At 42.0% G+C, this 22,608-nt stretch overlaps 1 protein-coding gene across 1 annotated transcript; it reads right to left on the reverse strand.

The window, feature by feature from the left end:
* Positions 1–10,098: 10,098 nt before the first annotated feature.
* On the reverse strand, positions 10,099–21,128 carry LNP1 (leukemia NUP98 fusion partner 1). Its single transcript, XM_009966180.3, has 3 exons — positions 20,821–21,128; positions 13,883–14,122; positions 10,099–11,822 (listed from the first exon to the last, which is right to left on the reverse strand). Exons 1-3 carry the CDS (start codon positions 20,968–20,970, stop codon positions 11,625–11,627), a joined length of 588 nt encoding a protein of 195 aa, XP_009964482.2. The 5' UTR covers positions 20,971–21,128; the 3' UTR covers positions 10,099–11,624.
* Between the last annotated feature and the right edge of the window lie 1,480 nt (positions 21,129–22,608).

Below are 22,608 nucleotides of genomic sequence, written 5' to 3' on the forward strand. Positions count from 1 at the left end.
TGGAGTGCTAGTAGGGATATTTTCTCTCGGATGGATTTAGAAGGTATGGGTTTACATCTGTAAAGTTTAAAAATGCTTCTAGGCCTAATTCTGCCATCAGTAAAAAATATGGTTACATTGCACATGGTGTTTAAAAAATTATTAATATTTATAATTATTAATTATGATGTTGTTATTTGAAGTGCTTTTCATTTTTTTACAAGTAGCCTGTGTAAGAAACTTTCAAGAAACTTTTTTTTTTTTTAAGTTTGTATCCTTGCTGATCATTAATCAGCAATTTGTCAAGCTGACTCCTGGCATATAAAAATGTATCCCCTCCCTTATGGAAGTCTTTCAACTAGAAGAACATGCAAACCCATAGGAAAATAGACAAAAGAGCTCGTCCTACTCTTCCCTGCATTAAGAGAGGAACAGCAATGATTTCAGGGGCAATACCTGAACCAATTGGCTATGCTGTAAGTCGATTAGAGTGTTTTGAACTAACCTAGCAATTTGGCATGGGGAGTCCAATGCAATAAAGTCAGAAATGCCAAGCTTATTAATGGTAAGAATTTTCTCCCCAGACTTCTCCATTTCTGTATAATGATGATTCAGAACAGAGACATCTGGGAAAAGTAGAAGCATTAGGAGGAAGTAGTTTGCAAAGCCTGAATATTTTTCTTCTTGGAGTATCAGTGCTTGAAAGGCATATATGCCTTGACACTGAGCGCTGCGCTGGTAAGGTTTTCTACGGTACAAAGACGTATAATAATGATGATCCCTGTCTTCACATTGCAGATTAGGAATCTTTACTTATTCTTTCCTTGTCATGTATCAGCTGAATGAGAGCAAAGATGATTTTTAAGGCTGCAAATGCCACCACAGAAGTTTGAAATGTGGAGTGACATTTCTTTTTACTACACTTCAGTTTATGAAGCAAATTTTGAATTAGAAACTGAGAGATTATTCACGCTGGGGAAAATGATGTGCACTAACCTGGCATTTTTTCAGTGGAGGATGGTCAGCACCAGGTTAGTCGAACAATGTCTGCTACAGCGTAACTTCTCCATAGTGTCAGGCAGTGGAGAGCTTGTCTGGTGTAGTCACTCAGGGTCGAATACCAAGCCAAATCCTAGTTTATCAGTTCTTGAAGAAGTTGGGACATGGAAATATAAAGCAGAGGGCTGTGGGAAAACAAGGGATAATCTGCCATCTGAGGAAATGGCAGCTGCAAGAACTAGAAACTCCCTGCCTTCATCGGGTTCCTTGGTCATTTCTAGGTGAGTTACCTGCATGCCTATGTTTGACTGATGGTTTCTTATTTGGGGGCACCTGGTAGGACACATCTAGGTTATAGATTTATGGAAGCACCAAGCAGTCACAACAGCAAATGAAGTCTGCTGGAGCAGTTAGTTAAAACATAAAGTGTTCTGAACAAATGTCAGGGCCAGTGGAGTATGCAAAAAGGTGTAGCAAATCATAATAAAAAATTCTCAGTTCCCTGGAAATAGTATCTCCTCACCTTTAATGCACACTGCGATGATAATCATGTTTGCAAAACATTCAGAGGTTGCAGGAAATCGACCCCAGAAAACCTCATAAAGAAGCTGGCAGCTCTGAATTCAGCACACTCTCTGGGTTGTGCGGTGATAAATGGGGCTCCTAGTCACACACTTAGTCCAGGAAATGCAGAGACCAGCTTCGTTCCCAGACACTGTCCTGCGTTTACACTAAACGAGGCGCTAGTCCTGTGGGAAAAATAGTATGCAGTCAAACGATTAAATCATGTCACATAATACACGTTGTGTGGGGGAAGGGAAGAGGGGGCTGAACTACGCTTCCAAAGGCAGGAGGGTTTGGATTTGTCCAGCTTTTGAAAGTTTAACTTTGTGAACCTAGTGGTGTTCTTTCAACTTTTTTTATGATGCAATTTTGTCTTCCTCACTGTTTTGTGAATTTTTGTTCTCTCTGTCTCTCTCTGACTCACTTGCTGTGTTCAGCACGTACCTCGGGTGAGTCAGGAGAGAGGGCTAGCCAGGGGAGGACATCAGGGTGAAAAACCCTCTGGACGGAGACACGAGGCAGAAAGAACAGGACAGGAAAACTGGCCAGCTGAGCAGAGATATAAAAAGCACCATCTGTAGCCCAGCCTAGGGAGAAAGAGGGGAAAATGCTTTTTCAGGGGAAGAGGAAAAGTGAGAGCCGGAGCACAGCTGTGGGATGTGAGTGTGGAGGGACAGGGAGGCAGAAAAGCCAGTGCTGCTGCATGGGCACTGCCTCCTGAAACCCTTTTCCCTCAGCTCTCCTGAAGCACAGCAGGTGATGTTCTCCTGCTCGCCGTACAGAGCAGGGGCACACAGTTGGTGTGCTACCGGGCTTCATCCCATGGGATACCAGGGCCAGGAAAGCTCTGGTGCAAAAAAGCTCCTCCCCATATACACATTTATCACACAGGTGAAAGAGAAAGAGAGGTAATAAGGAAGGAGCCCATCCAAGCATCACGAAAGTCTCTGTGCCCAGGTGCAATATTCCCTGGACACAAATGCTTTCCCCTCGGTCACCGTCCTCCCAACCAGCTCCTTGCAGGCATGACCACGCATCCTGTCTCACCAGGAACTGGATCCTTTGGTCTCCGGTTTGGCTGTTGCTTAGCAAATCTTTGTCTTCCCAAAGCATCTGAATTTACAGCACCCCCATGCCAGGTCCTTGCCACCAACCCAAAACACTTCTCACCACCCAGCTCCCTCCCAGAGGTGGCTCTGGGCTCTCTCCATCACACTCCTCCCCAGGGACACCATGCTCAGACAGTCCAGTGAAAAAGACCAGCCTGAGCTCCTCATCCCTGGCCTTGCCAGCCCTGCTCCCAAGCCAGCCCTGCTCCCAAACCAGCCCTGCTCCCAAACCAGCCCTGCTCCCAAGCCAGCCCTGCTCCCAAGCCAGCCCTGCTCCCAAACCAGCCCTGCTCCCAAGCCAGCCCTGCTCCCAAACCAGCCACCAGGTCACAGCTGTAGCGGCATTTCAGCGCTAACTCATTCGGCTTTTCCTCCCTTCTACTTTAATCCGGGAGCCCAGCTGGTGCTGCCAGGGTAGCCAGGGCCACTTCCACAGCATTGACTGCCACCCAGTCCCACTTCTCTACCAGGTTTCCCACAGCATTGAAACTTCCATCGGTCCACGAGTTAGTATATATTGGCACAGATGCCTTAAAAACACAGGCACGCCTGAACTCACAGGGCAATGTTATATGTCATGGGATCACAGGCAGTCAGCTAAGCAGCTTTGGAGGAGAAGGCCATGGTAGGGAAGCAGAGTGACAGGGAGAAGGCTGTTTCTGAGCAAGAAAGTTGAGGAAAAGCAGAGAAGCCCAGGGACATCTTGAAAATGATAGTTTGTGGTCAGGCAGAGGGAGTGGTGGGCAGAAACCTACAGTACAGCACACTTCTCCCAGGAGATGTAAAGGTATAAACATCTAATTGTGAGCACATGTCAGTATACAGACAAAATTTATATATATATATATATATATGTATATATATAAATAAATGTGTATATATATATATATATATATATAATGTTATTTGGTAACTTGGTGAACAGGCACAATAAAAAAGAAATGACCAAGAAACTTAGTAAGCTGGTGATTGATGTAAAAGCGAAAGAGGATGATTTCTGATCCTGGGTCGCCTGCTGAAGTTCCCAGTCAGAACATCCTCTTTCAATTGAAAAAGAAAGGAAAAAAAAAAATCTACTATAGCTGTTCTGCTATCAGCTTTGTTTTGGCATTCTCATGACTTAGATTGTTTTAAGAAATTCAGTTGGTTTACCTCCTTTTTGTTTCTGAGCAAATGTATTTCTTCATTTGAGAGTATGTAGGAACAGATCCTGCCAACATGTCCATTTGTGCTTCATTTCATGATTGTGAGTAATCCCCCTGCAATTAGTATATTCATATGTAGTCATAGAATCAAGTTCAGTATGGCTTTATGTCTCCAGATTTCCTTGGAATAATAGCGAGAGACCAAGGACTGTAACTCACATTAATTGTGCAAACAAGCTGTGTGGTTTAAGACTCCTACTGCTCCCCAGCCTTTTATTTCTGTGCCGCTGCCAGACGTACCCTCAGAGCAAAGCTGCCTGACAGGGACGTGTCCCTGCCCTTCGCCGTCGCGGTTCGCAGCCCAGCAAAGGGACACAAACCTCCCCACATCAGTCAGACTCAGAACTGGACCAGCTGAGATGCAAGTGGATGTGCCACTCGGCTCACTTCACTTGGACTGTTGTAGAGCAGAGGTTGCATTTGATGGACAGACATGTTTGAAATGTATTTTAAAATACAGCTTATTTTCAGCTATATTACATATGAAAGGTACTTGTGATGTCTTGGGGGTTTTTTTTTGGTGACATAGGAGAAGAGAAGGAATGGAGATTTTTTTGCTAATTAAGGCAGTGTGAGATCTGGGTTTGAAAAGTCAATCTGCACACATGACAAGTAAAGAAGAGCCACAAAACTATTCATGGAAACATGCATAGACCTGCTAAATGTAATTTACACACTCTGGAATGAAAATGTTCCTTTTTTTTAAAAAAAAATGTTGCCAAAAGCAAAGGCTTTGATTAATCTTTCTACGTTTACATTTATATAATAGCATGTGCTGCTTCTAAGAAAAAAATGCTATTGCTTTTTCTCACCGAGAAACTTCTGGCATCACATATAATTATTCTGTCAGAATAAATCTGGGGCAAGAAATCCCTATAGTAAGGATTAGGGGGGAGGTTCCCAAAAGCTTTCTTGTATTTGACATTGAAAATACTGAAAGCAGGATCGAGCACTGGGAGCAGCAGATCCCTTAGTGATGACAGGGACATTTTGGCCTAGAGGAGCAGTTCACCAGCTGTAGGCAAGTATCTGAGGAAGGTTTCAGAGAAACGTGGGCAGACAACCCACCTTGGCTTCTGTGTGCGGGGTAGAAGCTGCTGAACCCCAGGGCTGCCACAAAGGTGAAGAGAATCTTGGCTGATGTACGGGAGGAGCAGCTCCCTGGGGCAGGAGATGGGCGAGTGGTCTCTGACATTGGTCACCCACTGACCCGGGGAAAGCTGCAGCCGGGGGGACCCCCGTGCCTCTGCAGGAGTTGCTGGGTGTTCAGTGTGCGTGTGGGTGGGGGCACCCAGGGGTGCACCAGCAGCCCCCGACCGGTTAAAGGAGGGGAGTGCGGGCTGCATCCTGGAAATGGAAGGCAGAGGAGGAGGACAGTTTGGGAAGCACCTGCAGTGAGGAGCTGCCTGCTAGTGATTCAGCAATATAGGATCTCCAGAGGTAGATCAAGGTCTTCTGCTGACCACGGGGTAAATACTGCGGTCCCTCATACCAGACAAAACTCTTCCATGGGTTGTATATATTGATTGCCTTCATATCAACAGAAGTCATAGATGAACAACACAGGGCAAAATTTGACCATATGATCCTGTGTTCTTGGTTATGGGGTTTTTTTGCTGTTGTCTCCTACGGGCACTGTAATTAGTTTTAATCTCAAACTTGTGCTTGCAGTGTACTACAGCACATGTTCTCACTCCATATCAACAGACTCCCTCTGCTGGAAAATGGCTATATATGTTATCCAGCCATTTAATTACGATAAGTGAAATAACTTGTAAACAATGTATTTTGTAGCAAATGTGTAATCTTTATTTACACTGTCCATAGAATTGTAAAAATATTTTGACCTCTTCCCTAAACACCAGCATGTTTCTATGACACACACAAGCAGAAGTTAGGAGTTAGTTCTTGTCTTCAAAGTTTGTGTCCGAACTGTTTAAAAAGCTACAACACTTACAGTAAACTTCTAATGCATTAATCTACTGAGTAAAGTTTTGTTTTCTTTCTTCTTTTGTAACTGAAATTAAGCTTTGAATATTTCCCCTCTGAAGTCCCAAAGGACCCTCTCTTCTTGACAACTTCATCAAGGATGACAAGAGTCTGACACTGACTTTACAGAAGCACCTGAACATGACATGTTGGACAGGTTGGTTTCTTTAGCAGCCACTTTTGAATACACTGTTAAAAGCAAATGGAAAAGAGTGCTAACAAACAGGATTTTAATGCAGGAATTCCTGTTATTTCCCAGGAATTTCAAGAGGTGTAGCTGATATATTCCCTTAAGAATTTAACAACCCTGGTACAAAACATGATGATGATACTGAGGATTCTCCCACCTTCTATGTAGCATCTGGTAATGTAGGATTACTGGAGCAGCTTCAACACACAGGTGTATCTCTTTCAGTCATCAGCATTCAAGGTTTAGTCAAGGTCTGGAAATTTTTATATATAAACCCCTTCCTCTAATCTCTACATGGCAAGTAACATAAAATAAGGCTCTGGAAGTTTGTCATGACACCTCTTTGTGAAAGCTGTGCATGCAGTGAAGTTCTGTGCTGCTGCTGTCAGTCCCCAAGTCATCATGACAAATAAAACATGGATCCAAATCTTCCTCCTTCAAGTGAAAGGAAATTTTTCTCAGTCTTAAACAACCTTAACTCAGAATTGCTTTTGATTAGGTAATCAAATTGTAATGAGTACCCTGAATGAGTGATGAACATTATGGTTGCTGCTCCTTGACCCTATAGTTGAGACATGGATCATGCTACTGTGGGACTACATTTGTTCCATGCAAAAGGCATTAAGGGAATGGAAAGTTTGTTGTTTGGAGTAGTGTCATCTCCAGCTGTGGGTAGGTGGAACTTGGCACAATGGAGAAGTAGTTAATGAAAATTTTTTTGCATCTCAAATTCTGGGCTAACCTGTGATTTCCACTCCTACACAGGTGAGAGCCACCCAAAGTGACTTTGTTCTCCCTGAGGACCTTTTATTGCTGCTGGGACTGTCAGCACAAAGGAATGGCCTAACCGTTCCTCTCTCCCAGGCATAAACTTCTGCTAGCTGTGGGAAGGTTAATCTAAAATCAATATCTCTGCTTTATGACAGCCAAAATTCTCTGTATAGGAGTCTTCACAGAGTAGACCCACTAAATTTAAAATGTTTATGCAAGACATTTAAGATGTATTTTGTGCGTATAGGAAGAGCAGAATATCAGCTGAGATCCAGGACCCAAAAAGGTCCAGGAAGGGTTGCTTTTCAAAGGGCCAAAACTAACATCCAACTCATATAATAGGATATGGTTGCAGAGAAGTCCAGGAGAACAGTGTCCATGAATCCTTCTGTTCAAGCTTTGGAGCAAAAAGAGAGTTCCTTTTTGTTATTTTAGTATCAGGAATAGGCCTAACTCCCAGTCTGAGGAGTCTCTGTACAGGACTCCATCAGCTTTTTGCTGAAAATCCATATATAACTGTCACAAGTTTTGGTGTGTCTTCTCAATACAGCAACTACTCTATTAATCAGTTTAGAAGTTGCATGAACTGAAGCATTTTGACAAATGTATAAGAAGGACAGTAACACATCAAATATGACAGAATATTAGTGTTTGTTGCTCATTTTCTCACTTTTTTCTCATATTTTCTGTCTGGCCTCAGAGACAAAACACAGCTGAGAAAAATGATCTTTTTCCAAAGTAGAGTAGAGCCTGGGTGAATAAGCTCCTCCTAATAAGAGAACTATCATCTGTAAATCCAATCTAAAATAACAGAGCAAATGAAAATCAACACCCTACAAGCAATGTTTTCTATGATGAATGGGTTTATTTTAGCATTTGTTCATACACAGTTACCTAAATCTCTGGCACAACAACCGCAGGCAGGTCATTATCTATGAAGTTGGTTGGATTTTGATATTCACTTCTCTCGTTGAATGACTAGATTTTGGCTGCACTATTGTTCTGGACACATTTCAGGACCTGTTTGTTTTCAGTGGTTTTGGCAGATGTCTGTATAAACTCACAGTCCCATGATTATGATTCATTTCTCTGTGAATAATTTTGATTATCAGGTTTGATTATATCTCTATGTGATTTTATACTATTCATATGTACAATGAATGCACTCAGAGCCAGGGCTGTGTTTAACCAAATGCCTTCTTTTGTGCTAAAGAACAAAAACGCACAGATGAACATTTTCATTTTTTCATATATAATATTAGGTTTCTTTTAAGATGGGTATTATATTCTTATTAAGTTATACACCATGGTTGTGTTTTATTAATTTATGCATTTAAATATTTCCCTTTTTTTTTTTCCTAGAAAGGATTGTTGCAAGCATAAACATAAATATAGCTATTGCTTCATTTTGCCTTTGTGGGGTCTGGCATTTTATATACAAATATGTGATATGTTAGCAAGTACCCAAAATCTAATCCATCCTCAAAACCATGCTGCAATTAAACAATACCTCAGAAGCATGAAAACATAAATATTTTGCTTTTGGAATGCCCAGCTAAAAGATCAGGTAACCACACTTCATGTTCTCTTCTTAGCGCTCTCAGAAAACACTGGGGCATAACTGGACCTTTCTCCTGAAACGCTTGAAATGCACCCATGCCCTAACTTCCCACGGGAGCACTTTCTAATTAACCTGAAGTGCTGGGAAGGATCCACTGAGACGAGTGTTTTACCAGAGCGTGGCCTCCCACCCGTGAGCCACGGCAAGTCTGACACGTCCTTCACAGGCCTCCGAGTCACATCAGCTTTCAACAGCCAGCCGGCAGTGGGAGCGCCAGCCTACTTCTGCAGCCCGCTGGTTCCCCTCTGTTGTAAAACTGTTTCAGGTTTTCAACATGACCTGTTAATGAGCATTTTGGAAAAGATACTTTTTGGTCCCTTCCTCTTTGCTTCACCCTAACTGACCTCCTTCGTGTCCAACGTTTGGACTCTGATGCAACTTGTAGCCATACAGCTCTTGGAAAGAGTAGAAAGAGCAAACAGTGTTTGCCTAGGAACTGGTGTGTGTGCAGAAGACACCCACAGCCGGCCCAGCTGCTCTGGGAATTGGGGATGGGAACCCTAAGGCAGCGACTATTTTTTATGTCAGTCACAACAAACTAGTGACCCACTGTGAAAATTAAAATCGTCTGGAGTCTTTCTGACTGCTTGTCTATCCCAATAACACTTTCTGTGGAAACAGAAATATCAGCCATGCCATAAATATCAGCCATGCCATTGCAATCCGATTCCTCTTTGGATGATCACCATCCTTCCCAAACACCTGATTCGATATGTAATAATTGTTAATTTATGTGGAGAGTGGAAGGTGTTCCTGCCCATGGCAGGGGGATTGGAACTAGCTGATCTTTAAGGCCTCTTCCAACCCAAACCATTCTATGATTTATGATTCATGATTCATTCTCTAATGCAAGTTTCAGTCTTTCTAAGTAATATTATTGTATCAGACTATGTTGGACTAAACTGGAAAGGGCTGTTGGTCCGATCAGGCATGATACAAATCAAGAGAAAACACTTCTGAGTAAACATTTTTTAGTGATTTAAGGATGGCAGTGTTGAGGACATTATTTGAAAGCTTCAATTTCCAGAGTCACACAACAGGGCTGACAGGCCTGTTCAGAAAGGACATAAACACTTGCAAACTCTCCCATCTGAGAGATGGGGTTTAGTGACAAGCACGGGAGCTGTCTGCAGGCAGAGCTGCTCGGCTGCCTCAGTGGCAGTGGGGCTTGCCTGTTCTTTTGTGGGGATGGTAAACAGCAAGTCCGAGCCAGGCAGACACGTGGTTTCTATTTCAGCTCTTCTTGATGTTTTCTTTTCATCATGCGTGGTGTACAACCAGCATGTTAGTCTCACGAAGACAAGATTTTTGCAAATTCTGCTGTGATACTGCTGGGCCTGTTGAATTAACCTGGCTGGAAAACACGGTGAAGAGGCTGATGCTCTGAAATCCAGGCAAAGCTGGTGCAGCCACAGCATTCAGCTCTCACAAGATGTGAGTGCAGGCTGCTACGTGAAAAGCCATATGTAAGAGGTTTTATCTGAGGAACTCAGGCATGGCTGGCCATGTTCCTTTCTGTCCACATCTACTGTAATGCAATCTTCAAATTAAGGCCATAAAAGGAAAGCCATCTACATGGGAGTTTTGGCTGACAGAACTTCATGAAAATTCAGTGTGGATTGGGGAGGAAAGGAACTATACATAAGAACAATATTTTTCAGTCATATTTATTAGTTTATAATATATGTTACCAGGCAAGAAGCAATTTACAAGCATCAGCAAGGGTTCAATTTTTTTCTTAGATATCCCCAAATCCCTATTTAAAAAGAAAACCAATCCTTTAATGGAGATGTGTTACAAAGTTTTAAGGATGCCCTAAGCTTTTAAAAGGTTGAACATTCAAAATTAAGGCTCTAAAGTAAAATAATATGATCTATGTTAATTACAGAAAATCACAGGAAGAATACCCAGCAGACTTTGACTTCTGATCCTTACTTCATTAGTCTTCACTCTTCTCTAATTGTATTATCCAAAGCAGGCTTTCTCTATGCTAGGCCTGGGGAAATTATTCCCAAAGAGGGCAGGGTTATTCTCTCCAGGGAAGACTTACGTGTTGAAGAAGGAGGTGTGGAGGTGTTGTGTGGGTGTGTATGTGTTTATGAGCATGTGGAGGTAGATTTCGTCTGCATAGAAGAAAATCTTACTTATAGTTGGTGAGATTTATGTCTGACTTCAGGAGATCTTCAGCCAGAGGAAACAGTTTTTCCTAAGTCCTGTTTACTATAGACAGAGCCAGTTCCCATTCCCTTGGTTCAGCCCTAGTTCTAGAAAAGGGAAAAAGGGAAAAAGGGTTGCTATGTTTCACCCTGAATGTGTGGCAACCCTTTTAAGATATTATGAGAGGTAGAACACCTCTGTTTTTACTGGAGAGGTTTCAGCAAGTCTCAAATTTTGATGAGGCAAAACGAGAGATGTAGCAGAAGAGGTTGGTACCTACGAGGCAGGGCTATGAAGTAGTAAATGGGAAGGAGGAAGGCCACAAAAGAAGCAGGATTATGAGGTTACAGTTGGGAGAAAGGACTATTTGTGTGACTGGGGAAATGGGACTGAGGACATCCGAGAGGGGCTAGGGGATGCCAGAGAAACAAGAGTTGTATTGCACAGTGATAGGGAGAGCAGAGAGAAGTAAGCCATCAGGAAAGTGTAGAAGAGGCCATGTGGGCTTCTCTTTGATTACTTCCATAAATTTGGAGTTGGGAGACTGTCAAAACAAAAAAGATACCTGCTTCCAAGACAAATCTAAGTGAATGTCAGGACCAGGAATCAGGTGGCTGCTTATGTGTACTTTTTCCTTCCCAAACCTACCAATAAGCCTATTTTAAATTAAAACAGAAACATAAGGCTTTGGATGACTCTTGTATGGCTCTGTAATTACATGCTCTCGTCTTAAATGAACACAGCCACCACTGTCCTGCCGCAATGCTAAATTTTCCTGAAAGCCTCTCATGGTAGTTAATTGCTAACTCGGGTCTTGCTACAGATACACTCCTATGACAAGGGTCACATTTTTAACAGAAAAAGTAAAGACAGGAAGGTAGTAACATGGTGTCAATGATGCAGTGGAATTTAACTTTTATTTTACAGGTTAGGGTTTATTCTAGGCCTCTTCTAGTCATAACAAAACAAAAATGCTCCCTCTGCTCTTCAGGGGGATTGTTAAAATTTGTTATTCATTAAAATTCATCACTCAACACATTCTAGCTGGCTGTGTATAAGTATCCTTTCTCAATGTTTGCTTGGGATGGCAACTGTTCATTGTGTTTTGCAGGTACAACTTCCGAACCTTCATCTTCTTCCTGCTCTCTTCTTGGCTCCGATTTCTCTCCCATTCTCTTGTGAGCCTTGCTTTTTCTCAAATGCAATCTTTCTCTTCTCTCCTTCATACCTTCAGGTTGCTAAAAGGCAAGAAAAAAGCAGCAGGGAATTAAAAGCAGCTCCCACACAAACAAAAAACCTCGTTATTTTATTTTGCTAGTAATGTATAATAAAATATTCCAGTCACCTACCTCAGCAAGATCCGCTTTAACATGACAGGCTTAAATTCAAGGCCCCAGCCAGTCACCCTAAAACTCATCAAGAGGCAACATGTTTTGGATTATACTCTGTGTATGGTAGAAGGGTCACCTGCCTGCAGGACTTGAGGGGGAGAGGAGGGAAAAAGGGAGGGACTCTGAGAATTCAGCCCAGACTCCATATTTCCGTCCTTTCACATGCTCCATCTTTATATGCCCGAAGGCTCTTCAGTGCTAGCTTCAAAGATCTCACTGAAAACAAGTGCTGAAGATCATAAAGTATCCTCAAAGCCACGTTTATAAAACAAAAGCAAAATGCAGGGAAGGAGATGAAATAGGATTAACTTTCCCCCACTTTTCTTTTAACTTGTGCCGTAATGATGGTTTGAATTGCACCCACAGAGCTCTGAAAGCAAAAAACCACTCCATTTGGATATACAAGTTTAAGCCCACTCCCAAAGTTCCTTTCAGGTCTCTAACACCTATTGCTTGTTTCTTTGAGATTCTCAGATCCTTCACATCTCCCAGACTTCAGTGGTGACCGAGGGAATGACAACAATTTGGTCTACATATATAGATTAAAATACAGCCCAGCACACCTCACTGTAGATTACAGAAGGGTACCAGAATCCATGTTTTAACTGGAACTAAAGCTGTATTTAGTGCATTATGCTCACTATACCTATCATACAATCTTTACACACTCACAAACTTTCTAGGGGTAGGCACTTTTGAGAAATGATAAATGATAACCCAGACAACCACTGGTGAGGCTTGGCACATAAGGCAATATGAAGTTCCAAATGAAATAAATTGAGTAGTTCCTAAAGGGGAAAAAGAAGATTAGAGAATGCACTTAAAATCTTAACAATGGCATAACAGAGTTGTCATCACCATAATTCTGCATATTCTTAGAGGACTGGGCACACAAGGAATATAATTGTGGGACTGACCATGTAATGATGCTGGTTATTGAAAAGAGATTTTTTTTCTCTTGTTGCTGCACAGATGATCTGCAAGGAGAGCTGAAAATTATTTCTCCATACAACCTGTCAGCGTCAACAAACTGAAAAAAAAAAAAAAAAAAGATACTTCCTTCTGTTATTATTTGGTGCCAATGTCAAGTATTATTCAAGCACAGCTTTTTCAATAGGTTGACTGAATTTGATAGTGTTCTTCCAATACCGAAAAGTGCACTGGAGTTTATTACCCTTCCTTCCATTGTATGATACACCAGATATTATGTATCATAATAATAGAAATGTGTTGAAGTGCCATAAACACAAGGTTGTTATTGGCTACTTCATCAACACAAACCATTCATAAAATGCTCATGCCTCAGGACAAAATGATGGGAAGAAGAAAAGGATTAAATGGGGGGAGAATCCCCTGCTGGCTGCATGCCCTTACAGTGAAAATATGCTCAGCCACTTAAAGCAATGACTGCTGCTGCAGCTGTGTGTTGACACTGAAGAAAGCAGATGGTTGGAGTCTCAAGGGGTAAAAGAGAACCCTCTCATACACCACCATGTCTGGCAGTCTTACAGACAGCACCGTGTATGGTTAAACCAGGGCAGCAGCAGTGAGAAAGAGAGCTGGGTCTTATGGCAAAAGTAATGTAAACGTGGTTTTATATTGTCACATTCTGTTGGCACAGCTGTAGAAACCTCTGAACCAGTGTGGTGTCTCATTTTGAAGATATAAATGTTTTAATAAGTCTAGATGGTAACACTATATCAAGAATTCTCATATTAATGATACTACGACTTTAACCTTGCTTGCACTACTGTAAGGACCATATAATTTGAGAAATTCTAATTAAAGTTTACTTCTGCTCTTCCCCTAACAAAGCCACAGCAATTATACCAGGGATAAAGCTGGTCTGCTTGTTGTTGGGTTCATTTTTTTTCTTCTGAAGTGATCTTAAGTTGGTTGTTACCTACCAAAGAAACTGAGCGTTTGCTTTTGAGATGCAAGTGCTTTTCAAAGGACTCTGCAAACTCCCGGATGGAGTTTGATCTTGTTTCTGGGCTGTCTGCTGAAGGTGTTCTGTTTGCCTTCCTGTGGCAGTGGCATTTGACATCTTGGTCTTCTTGAAATTCCTTGGAGCCCTTGAGATGGCCTGAAGATGAGCCTTTGGTTGAAGCATGAAGTCGCGTTGTACGGAGGGAGGAAAGCCTGGCCTGAAAAACAAGAGATCTCTGTTGAGTACTGAATATTAAAGCAGAGCACACAGGTCAGATTCTATCTGCCACAGAGTGCTCCCCAAACAACGGTGTAAATGAAGGACCTTGCCCAGACTCCTGTATCTTTCCTTTTAAGTGTAGGAGAATCACACTGTCAAGAGTTTGTTTTCCAGAGGCAGCAGCAGAAATTGTTTTTATTCCTGTTTTTGAGTATCTAGGTTTTGGCACCCAAATGAGCATTTCAAATGTAACGGGTGCTGAGTCATCTTAATGCTCACTGACACTAAAAGAAATTGGGGCCCTTCACAACCTCAAAAACTCAGGCCTCCCATCTGGTGGCATGTTCTAGGCAGGACTCTCAAAAAGCAAAGACCCAGCCTCTTGTGGCCAGATGAACCAGATACAGGGTTTAACCCACAGGTGCTTCAGGTCTTATCAGATGTTGGAGTTCACCTGAGTGTGACAGTGACCATTTCCAGCCCAGTTGTGTCAAATTTTCAGCATGGCCTACATGCAAACAAGATGCTGTATCGTCCAGGTCTGAATTTTATGCTTGTTTCTTGAGCACGTTTGTCCTGAACTGATGAGGGAGCACTTTCAGGGCACTGACAGACACATCCCTACCGGAGAAATGGTAAGAAACAGGTTTCCTACAATTACACTTGTAGGGCTAAAATGAGGAGGGAGTAGATAGTTGTTTAGTTTCCATGTGGTTCAATTTTCCCGGGCCTGACCTGCAGATAAAAGCTATTGATCTACATCAGCTGTGTTTAATTGATTGCCTGTAAAGAAGATTAAACTGATACAGAACTGCTGTGTCCTGTGGAGTCATGTATTGGTGGTTTTAGAAACAGACCTGTAGAAGAGATGGGTGAGAATGCCACTATTTAGAGCCATGTCCTAAACCCTGCCAGCTGATGATGGTTTTCAGGGTGAATAGCTGACCACTGTTAAGATGCAGGTAGTGAAAATTGTAAGAGAGAGATGGGAGGTATCAAAAATGAGACCCCCTGCAGGTGTCAGGTTAGGGCACTCCGGGCAGGCAGGTGCTGCATATATGTTTGAATGTATATTTTGTATAGGCCTGGTGCTAAGCCTTCAGCTACTGAGTAACCCTGAGAAGTTCTGCGGGCTTCAGAGGAGCTGTGGTTGTTTGTAACAACTGAAGGTCTATCCCATGGATCCCAAAATGCTTTATAAAAAAATCCAGGAGAAAACCCTATACTCAGAGTAGTGTTTGTTGGGGGTGGGTTGGCTGTGTTTGTTTTGTTTTTTTAACAATCAACAGTGGAGAGCTAAACCAACTTGGCATAGTGGCCACATGAATCTACAAATCTTGGATTGCAAGGGAAACACCTCCTGTATACATTTCCATTTGCTCTGGCGCAGGTGCTATTATAAATGTATCACCACAACAGATACCTATGCAGTCTTTCTCTGAATAGTGAGGCTGTGTATTCATATGGTTGTGACTACATCATATTAGACAGGCTTGATGAGAGGTGCTAAAACTAATAAATCTTACACCTGACCAAAGCACCTACTACTGAAGGGTTTTCAGATCGTACAGTACTGGTTCAATTTATTTTCCAGACACAAGCTTAGTTCAGTAACTAATATCATGGACTGCCACTGAGAGCAGTGGTAATGATTTCTGGCATACTATTTTTGCTTTAGTTTCAAACCAATCAATACAGCTGTAATTTCTGTAAGGTCATATTGTATTGTTATTTTAAAAAGCATCAAAGCAATCATATACTGCCTAAGGGATAAGAGTACACATGCCATGTCAAGCTCAACAAGTTAAATGTCTTCTGTGTCATTTTAATGGCACCAACATATCTTGCTTCCTGGAAATAAAAATTGTCTCACACTAAAAATCACTGGTATTTTTTTCTTAGAGGGTTTGGGCAAAAAACCAGGAGGACAGCTGAAATAAGGGATGGTATTCTAACAATCCTGTTTTGCAATGCTTGTAAATACTTTATTTTACTAGGACATTGTTTTTTAATTTCCCTTCACAGATAGAATTACAGTTAAGCCCCTAGTAAGAAGACTGCAGTTCACATACTGACATGGCAGCAACTGTCCAGACAAGGGACAGGCCTTCCCCTGAAATGCATATCTACCTCAGTGGACTGAGAGTAAAGCTACACATGCATATCTGTGCTATCATATTACCATGACTGTGTCACCTCTCACAGTGGCTTTGCATGATACATACCACCGTAGCTAGGAGAACAGCATGCTCGTGCATGTCAGCATGTTGCTATCTTATGGACACAGCCTTATAGAGGACAAGAGCCTTAACACAACTGCTCAAGCATGAACATTTCACGGCTTATAACTAGCACATTACATTAGTCTTCTTTTATTTAACATTGACTCTGTGGAGAACCGAGAGTCATAAAATGAAGCTCAGTGATGAAGCAGATCTGGCACTGACTTTAGATAAAATCCATGTGGCTTTCTTCCCGTTTCTTAGACTTAATACATGCATTTAATACATGTTTGGTGCCAAACTGATTGCTTGGTAACACTGTAAATAAGAAGGGCTGAAGACTGCTTTAATTTATGCTTCTGCTCCTGAAGTCTCAGCAGCCGCTGGCAGCAGAGATTGCCTCTGTATCTGCGCACTCCTGTCCACCCACTGCCGCTGCCGTCCCTTGCCAAAGGTCTCTGAGCACAGCTCCGTACCTGCTCCCGTCCTTGCCCCAGCAGCTGCCTCCTGCCTACATCTAGTGCCTCTTCAGCGAACTCCCCGGGGCCTCTGGCTCCTGGGATCTGACCTTCAGTAGTTCTTAAACTGGAGAAGTGTGGAGGCGGTGAAACAAGGGAAGAGGCATGGGAAGGAAGAATGATAAATGCTCCCCTATAACAAAATGGGGATTTTTTGCCAGTGCTGGGAAAGCCAGCAGCACCGAGCATGTTCTCAGGGGTTGTTTCTCACTCCCCTGAGTACTCCCTTTTCCTGCTTGAGCCTTTGTGTAAAGGCTAGTCATGCTCAGTGTATCTATTTACACAACAGCTACTCTTTTGCTAATTGCTCATCTAAAACACACAAAAAGTACACGCAAAAAAAAACCTTCACAAAATTGATGTCAACATAATTTGCCTATTCTCTTTCTCAATTTCTGTTGGAGACAAGATAATTGATTCCATCTTTTGGCCTTGGTCTGAGGGCTTGCACAGCTGTCAGTAAGAAAATTAATCTTCAGTGTGTGAGCATGAGTGTTCATTGTTTGCTGCAGTTTACACAATAACCCAGTATTTTAGGGATATTTTGGAACATCTGACATTCAGATGCTCTCCTACAGCTTCCTCTCCTTCCAAGAAGCTTATAGCCAAGCATATATTCCTCAAAAATGTTTTGGCCTAGGCTCCAAATGATCTCTAGTAACAATATTGTGGTAGATGTTCAGCCTGACTTTGCTTTAAATGAAATGTTAGTGACTTCAACAGCAGTCAGTTGTTCTGCTCCCACTCTCAGCTGTTTCTTATCAGATTTTCTTCTGTGAGCAGCAATGTCTACTTGAAAATGGATGTATTTATAGGGTTGTAAAACTCTTATCACTGCTCCTTTGCCTCCTATCTTTTCCCCACAACAAAGTGTCTGGGAGGTAAGAAACTGTTCTGAACCAAAACGATGGAGGATAACTAGAATGTGTCAGGAAAATAGTAGCTGGAGACTTTAAAAAGGGTATCACAGTTAATGTGTCTAAAGTGTGCCAGGGGAACAAGCTAACTAAAGGAAATGGAAACAGATGACTTAGCTGACCTCAGGCAGTTTTCAAATTCAGTGTTGGCCCACAGTAACATGTAAAACTCTAATGCTTTTCAGGGGAGTAGAGTTGCAAGTTTTAGCCTGTCTTGCCAGTGACCCAGTGAAGGATGAATATAATTTTGTGTTCCCCTCTGAAAAATGGGAATGACAATAGCAAAAGCATTTTGTGAAGCTCATCTCAGTAATGTTTGTGAGGTATACTCAGATATAGGGGAAAAAAATAATGAAAATTGTTGTTAGTTTGGGAGTTATTCTACAAAGCCTTACCCATATTTCTGGGGGGCTCTACCATGATAGGATGCCACAGGACTTTACCATTGTGTTTGAGGTGAGAGCAGTGGCTTGAATGTCTTTCTAAAGCACAAGAAAAACTGGAAAGACAAACATACCAATTTGGAGCTGAAAGCGATTTCCATTGTTATTCAAAACCATCTTTTGTGCTATACTGCTAGCATTTTGCTATGCAACACCAAAACGCTCCTGGTGCAGATGCAGTTCACGTGGGCAGGACTGCAGTATTGCTGATGCACCCTATACCAGCGCTGGGTACGAGACACAGTGTGCTGGCAGTGCTGTTTTGGCAGTACCATTGTATCTGCACAAGGAACTTTTGCCAACAGCTGTGTCAGTCAGAACCTGCTGACTTGATTTTCACCCAGACAACAGTTATCTCCATTTGCAATGCTGAGACGAAAGAAAGGGTACACTGTGAGCTGCTGTGGAAGTATTAACTTATAGAAGAGATGCAGTCTAGTCTCAGTTATTATTCCTCCTGGTTAATAGCACTGTTCTGATAAAATGAAGACAATATTTCACTGATAAGTGTTTTGAATCTTACAGTAGTTATAATTTGTAATAATGAATCTTACAGTAGTCATAATTTGTAGTAAATGTAAAAAAAACACATCCAGGTGCAATAGCAAGTTGTTGCTCTCAACAAGGAGGTGCTTGTTTTGGAGGTATTTCTAAGGAATTTTTAGTGTCCATTTGTTTAACATCTAGATTTGGTTTAAGACAACATGTTTTAGTGCTCTTTACTAGCAGCTAGTCAGAGATTTCCAAATACAAAAGTTTAATCTCAGAATTTATCCCTGAATCATAAAATCCCCAAACAAATCTTCTCTTCTCATTCTTCCAGTCAATTTCTGGCACTGAGAAATAAAGCAGTTGAAATTTATATCTCTTGTATAATACTTCTGGAGCAATACAAATTTCTGTGGATCATTAATGTAAATGCCAGACATAATTAAGTGTACAGGATAACTTTAGTTCTTTGAACAGTAATGTCAAAAGTCAGGGTCTTCTCTTTCTGTTAGCTAACTTAATCCAAGTTCTAGGTATGGATTCAGGGATGCAACTATAGCAAAGTATTTTAATAGCTATTGGCTAAGCATTTAAATAGCTTTTGAACAAACTGAATATAAGAATATGCTTCAAATGAAACATATGAAACCATTCATAACACACAAATACACATAAAAATGTGTTCAGCAGCTTGCTGAATGGAAGATGGTTTAAAGTACATGTTTTCACTTCAGGCTTAAAGAAATCACATATGCGTAGATATCTGAAGGACAAAATTAAAATACAGTAAAAATAATTTTAAAAAAACCCCAAAACATTAATAAGCATTCTGTTTTCAGGCATTCTGATGGAATCCACCAGCAAAGCTCTAGCTCAGAGTCAGTCTTGCAATCTGTGACCAAGGTGAAATATAACTGTAAGTAACAGATGTGGCTGATCAGTTGAAAACCAATGAATGAAGGTTACTTCCCCAGCCTGTCCATGAATTCAAAGAGGGGGGGAGGTGGTTTTGACCTGTTTGTTTTTTCTTAGCCAAGTTTTTTGAAAACGAAAATTCCCACAGCTTAGAACGTGGCAGCTCCAGTGGAGAACTTGCAAGGTGAAAATAAAATACAGCTTGGTAGAAGAAAAAAAAAGTTTGGAAAATATTAGCTGTTTCTCCCCAGTATAATAGCATTTGCCTTGTTGTAGCCATAATGATCTAAGAACATAAGTGAAAAATTATTTGTAAGGAAATATAGTATCTTCGGTAAGCCAGTTGATGTAGTTGGAAAAAAAGAGGCAGGTTTGGACCACCTAAACATTATTTTTAGGGATGAAATAAAAGCAACAATCTTCAAATAAAGAACAGACTGTGAACAGCTGTTTGCAATTTAACTTCATTTTGATAATCCGTTAGACAGTTGTGAACTGCCTTAAAATCCTGCTTCTGCATGTGAACGCTGCCCCTTTTCCAATTATTTTCTTCGTTTAAGAACAATGAACGTCCTTCTACCTTGAAATCTTACTTCACTGTGCAATAAGCTTTGTTATGTGTTGCATCCTTATTTTCAGAGTCAGATGTTTTAAATCAGGAAGGACTGCATCCCCTAGCTTAAATTAGCAGTTACACCTGCAAACAGCTAAATCCCAGGGAGTAAAATGTGTAACTTCCTGGGGACAGTATAGTTGCAGAATTAGGTTCAAACCCTATGAACACATATGGGGTTATAGAGTTTTACACATGAGAACAGACTCATTAAAGACAGTGTTTATGTACACCAGTTGCCAAAATGTTTTGATCTCTGCCAAGTCATGCTGAGCAGACAAAACAACATTGTAACACACAGTTAGGCAGTTATTCCACCCTTCTCCTTACATTTCTGGTCCTACCATCACTGATCTTGGAGTTTGCCAGTTTTCTTGTATTCCAAAGGCACTGGAGGCCTGACCCTAGCAGGCAGCTAAGTTCAAAAAGCAACTAGCAGGTGCCGGTAGGAACAGAATTTACTTGGCAAGGTGTACCATACTCATCCTCATACATCTCTAGGGCCATGTGCCTGGGGTGGCACTTAACTTTATACATAAACCATGCGCACACACAGAGAAAACCACACACAGCTCTTACCGGAAGGGAGGCTCTCCTTTCACTAAAGGGTCGTGTCTGACGTTTCTTGTGGCCTCTACCCTCCTTCTCATTCTCATCGATCAAGTTGTGGCCCCAGAAGCTGCTCATCCATTTTGCAAAGGAAATATCATCATCCTCTTCATATTCCATGTACAGACACTCCAAACTTGGTGGGGGTCTCCCAACTCAACAAGGAAAAGCAAGCTCAAATGCCACCACCAAGCCAATAGCCTCACACTGTTCTGCCAACAAGAAGCAGTGGAAGAATAGTTTCAACCACTCTTTCTGCACTCCATCCCCCCGAAATCCATCCCACTGCCACCTTGGGCACTGTGTAAACCTAAAGTCAATCCTTCCTCATCTTTTTTCAACAAGGTTTCCTTTAACTTTTCCATTACTGCAATGTCCAATATGATACTGCCGCAGGGGGCTGGTGGGAAGGGAGATGTGTTGGCTACTCCCTGTGTGTTGCTGTTGAGTGCACCAGCTGTCAATAGCAATGGAGAATTGCCCACAGTTACATGCCTGGGAGGTGTGTACACAAACCCAAAGTAGGTTTGTGATTTTGAGAAGCAGAATTGACATATTGATGGTGGTCAGAAACTGGCACAGCTGATTGCAGTGGCCTAACTGGCTCTGTGTGAGGGAGGACAAATGGCCCACTCTTCCCATGCTGCCCTTCCTCCTGACTTCTGTAGTCTCTGCTCTTCCTGTGGTATTCAGGAAACGTGGTCTGTCGAGGTAGAAGGAAGTCCCCCCTGAAGAAAATGCTTGTTCATTTTTTGGCTTATGACAGCCAGGGAGAACTTGCATTAGCTGCTTTTCACCGAAGTCATTTCATCTGCCTTATCAGGGTTATGGGAGGCCCTCCCTCACTCAAAGGCACACAAAGTAAAAATGTGCCCAATTCCTCCTCACCAGCCCTGTGTGCAAGCCATATAGGGCTTGTCTATACCACAAAACAGAACAGGGCTGGGGACTGTTTTCTGGCTCTGAGACACAAGTGGCTAGACTGGTCACACCTATACTACATGGCGCTTGTGCTGTGGGTCTCCTCAGGGCTGTACAGACTGCACTGTGGCTGTAATACTTTGTTGTAATTTTTGTGTCTTTTTTAATTTCAAAATATCTGATACAACATGAAAGCTCTGTCGTGGCCCATAAAACTGATGTTTGTATAATATGAAACTGGATGATGTGTTGCATGCCTTGGGACATGGCAGAAGGACAATCAGGAAGGCTTTGAGGCTGTAGAGCTTGTTGGGATAGAGTTGGAAGAGTGCACAGGAGGAAGAGACCCAAATCTAACTTATTATTGGAAACAGTCCTTGATGTGTGCTAGGTAGCTTGGGTGTTCTTCTGCGGAGATGCTAGTTGGCCTTTGTCAGAAGTATGCCAAAAAGCTTGCCGTCAATTCAGCATTACGGAGAATCAGTGGTCTAGCATTAAACCTTGCTCCTTGTCCCCAACCTATTTAGCAATACAGATGTAGTAACAAAACTCCAGTTTCATTCACGTGGGTGTAGGTGTGAGGTTTAAGTGCAATACCCTGATGTAGGACTCTTCATGATGAATAATAAGGGTGAAGGGACCAACTGGTCATGGGTGCCTATGTGCCCAAGTTTTACCTTATTCAGGGCAGACGAGACTGTGATTAGCACAAGGACCTGGACTACAGGGCTGTGCGGACTGCATATCCTCAGATATTGCATATCAGAGCTTGGAGACACAACCAAATCTGCAGCAGGCCGCTTTCTTGGCAGAGGCACAGATGGTCAGGCATGAAAG

The sequence above is a fragment of the Tyto alba genome, unplaced genomic scaffold, assembly GCF_018691265.1.
Source record: "Tyto alba isolate M040663 unplaced genomic scaffold, T.alba_DEE_v4.0 Super-Scaffold_14, whole genome shotgun sequence".
NCBI classification, from domain to species: Eukaryota; Metazoa; Chordata; class Aves; order Strigiformes; family Tytonidae; genus Tyto; species Tyto alba.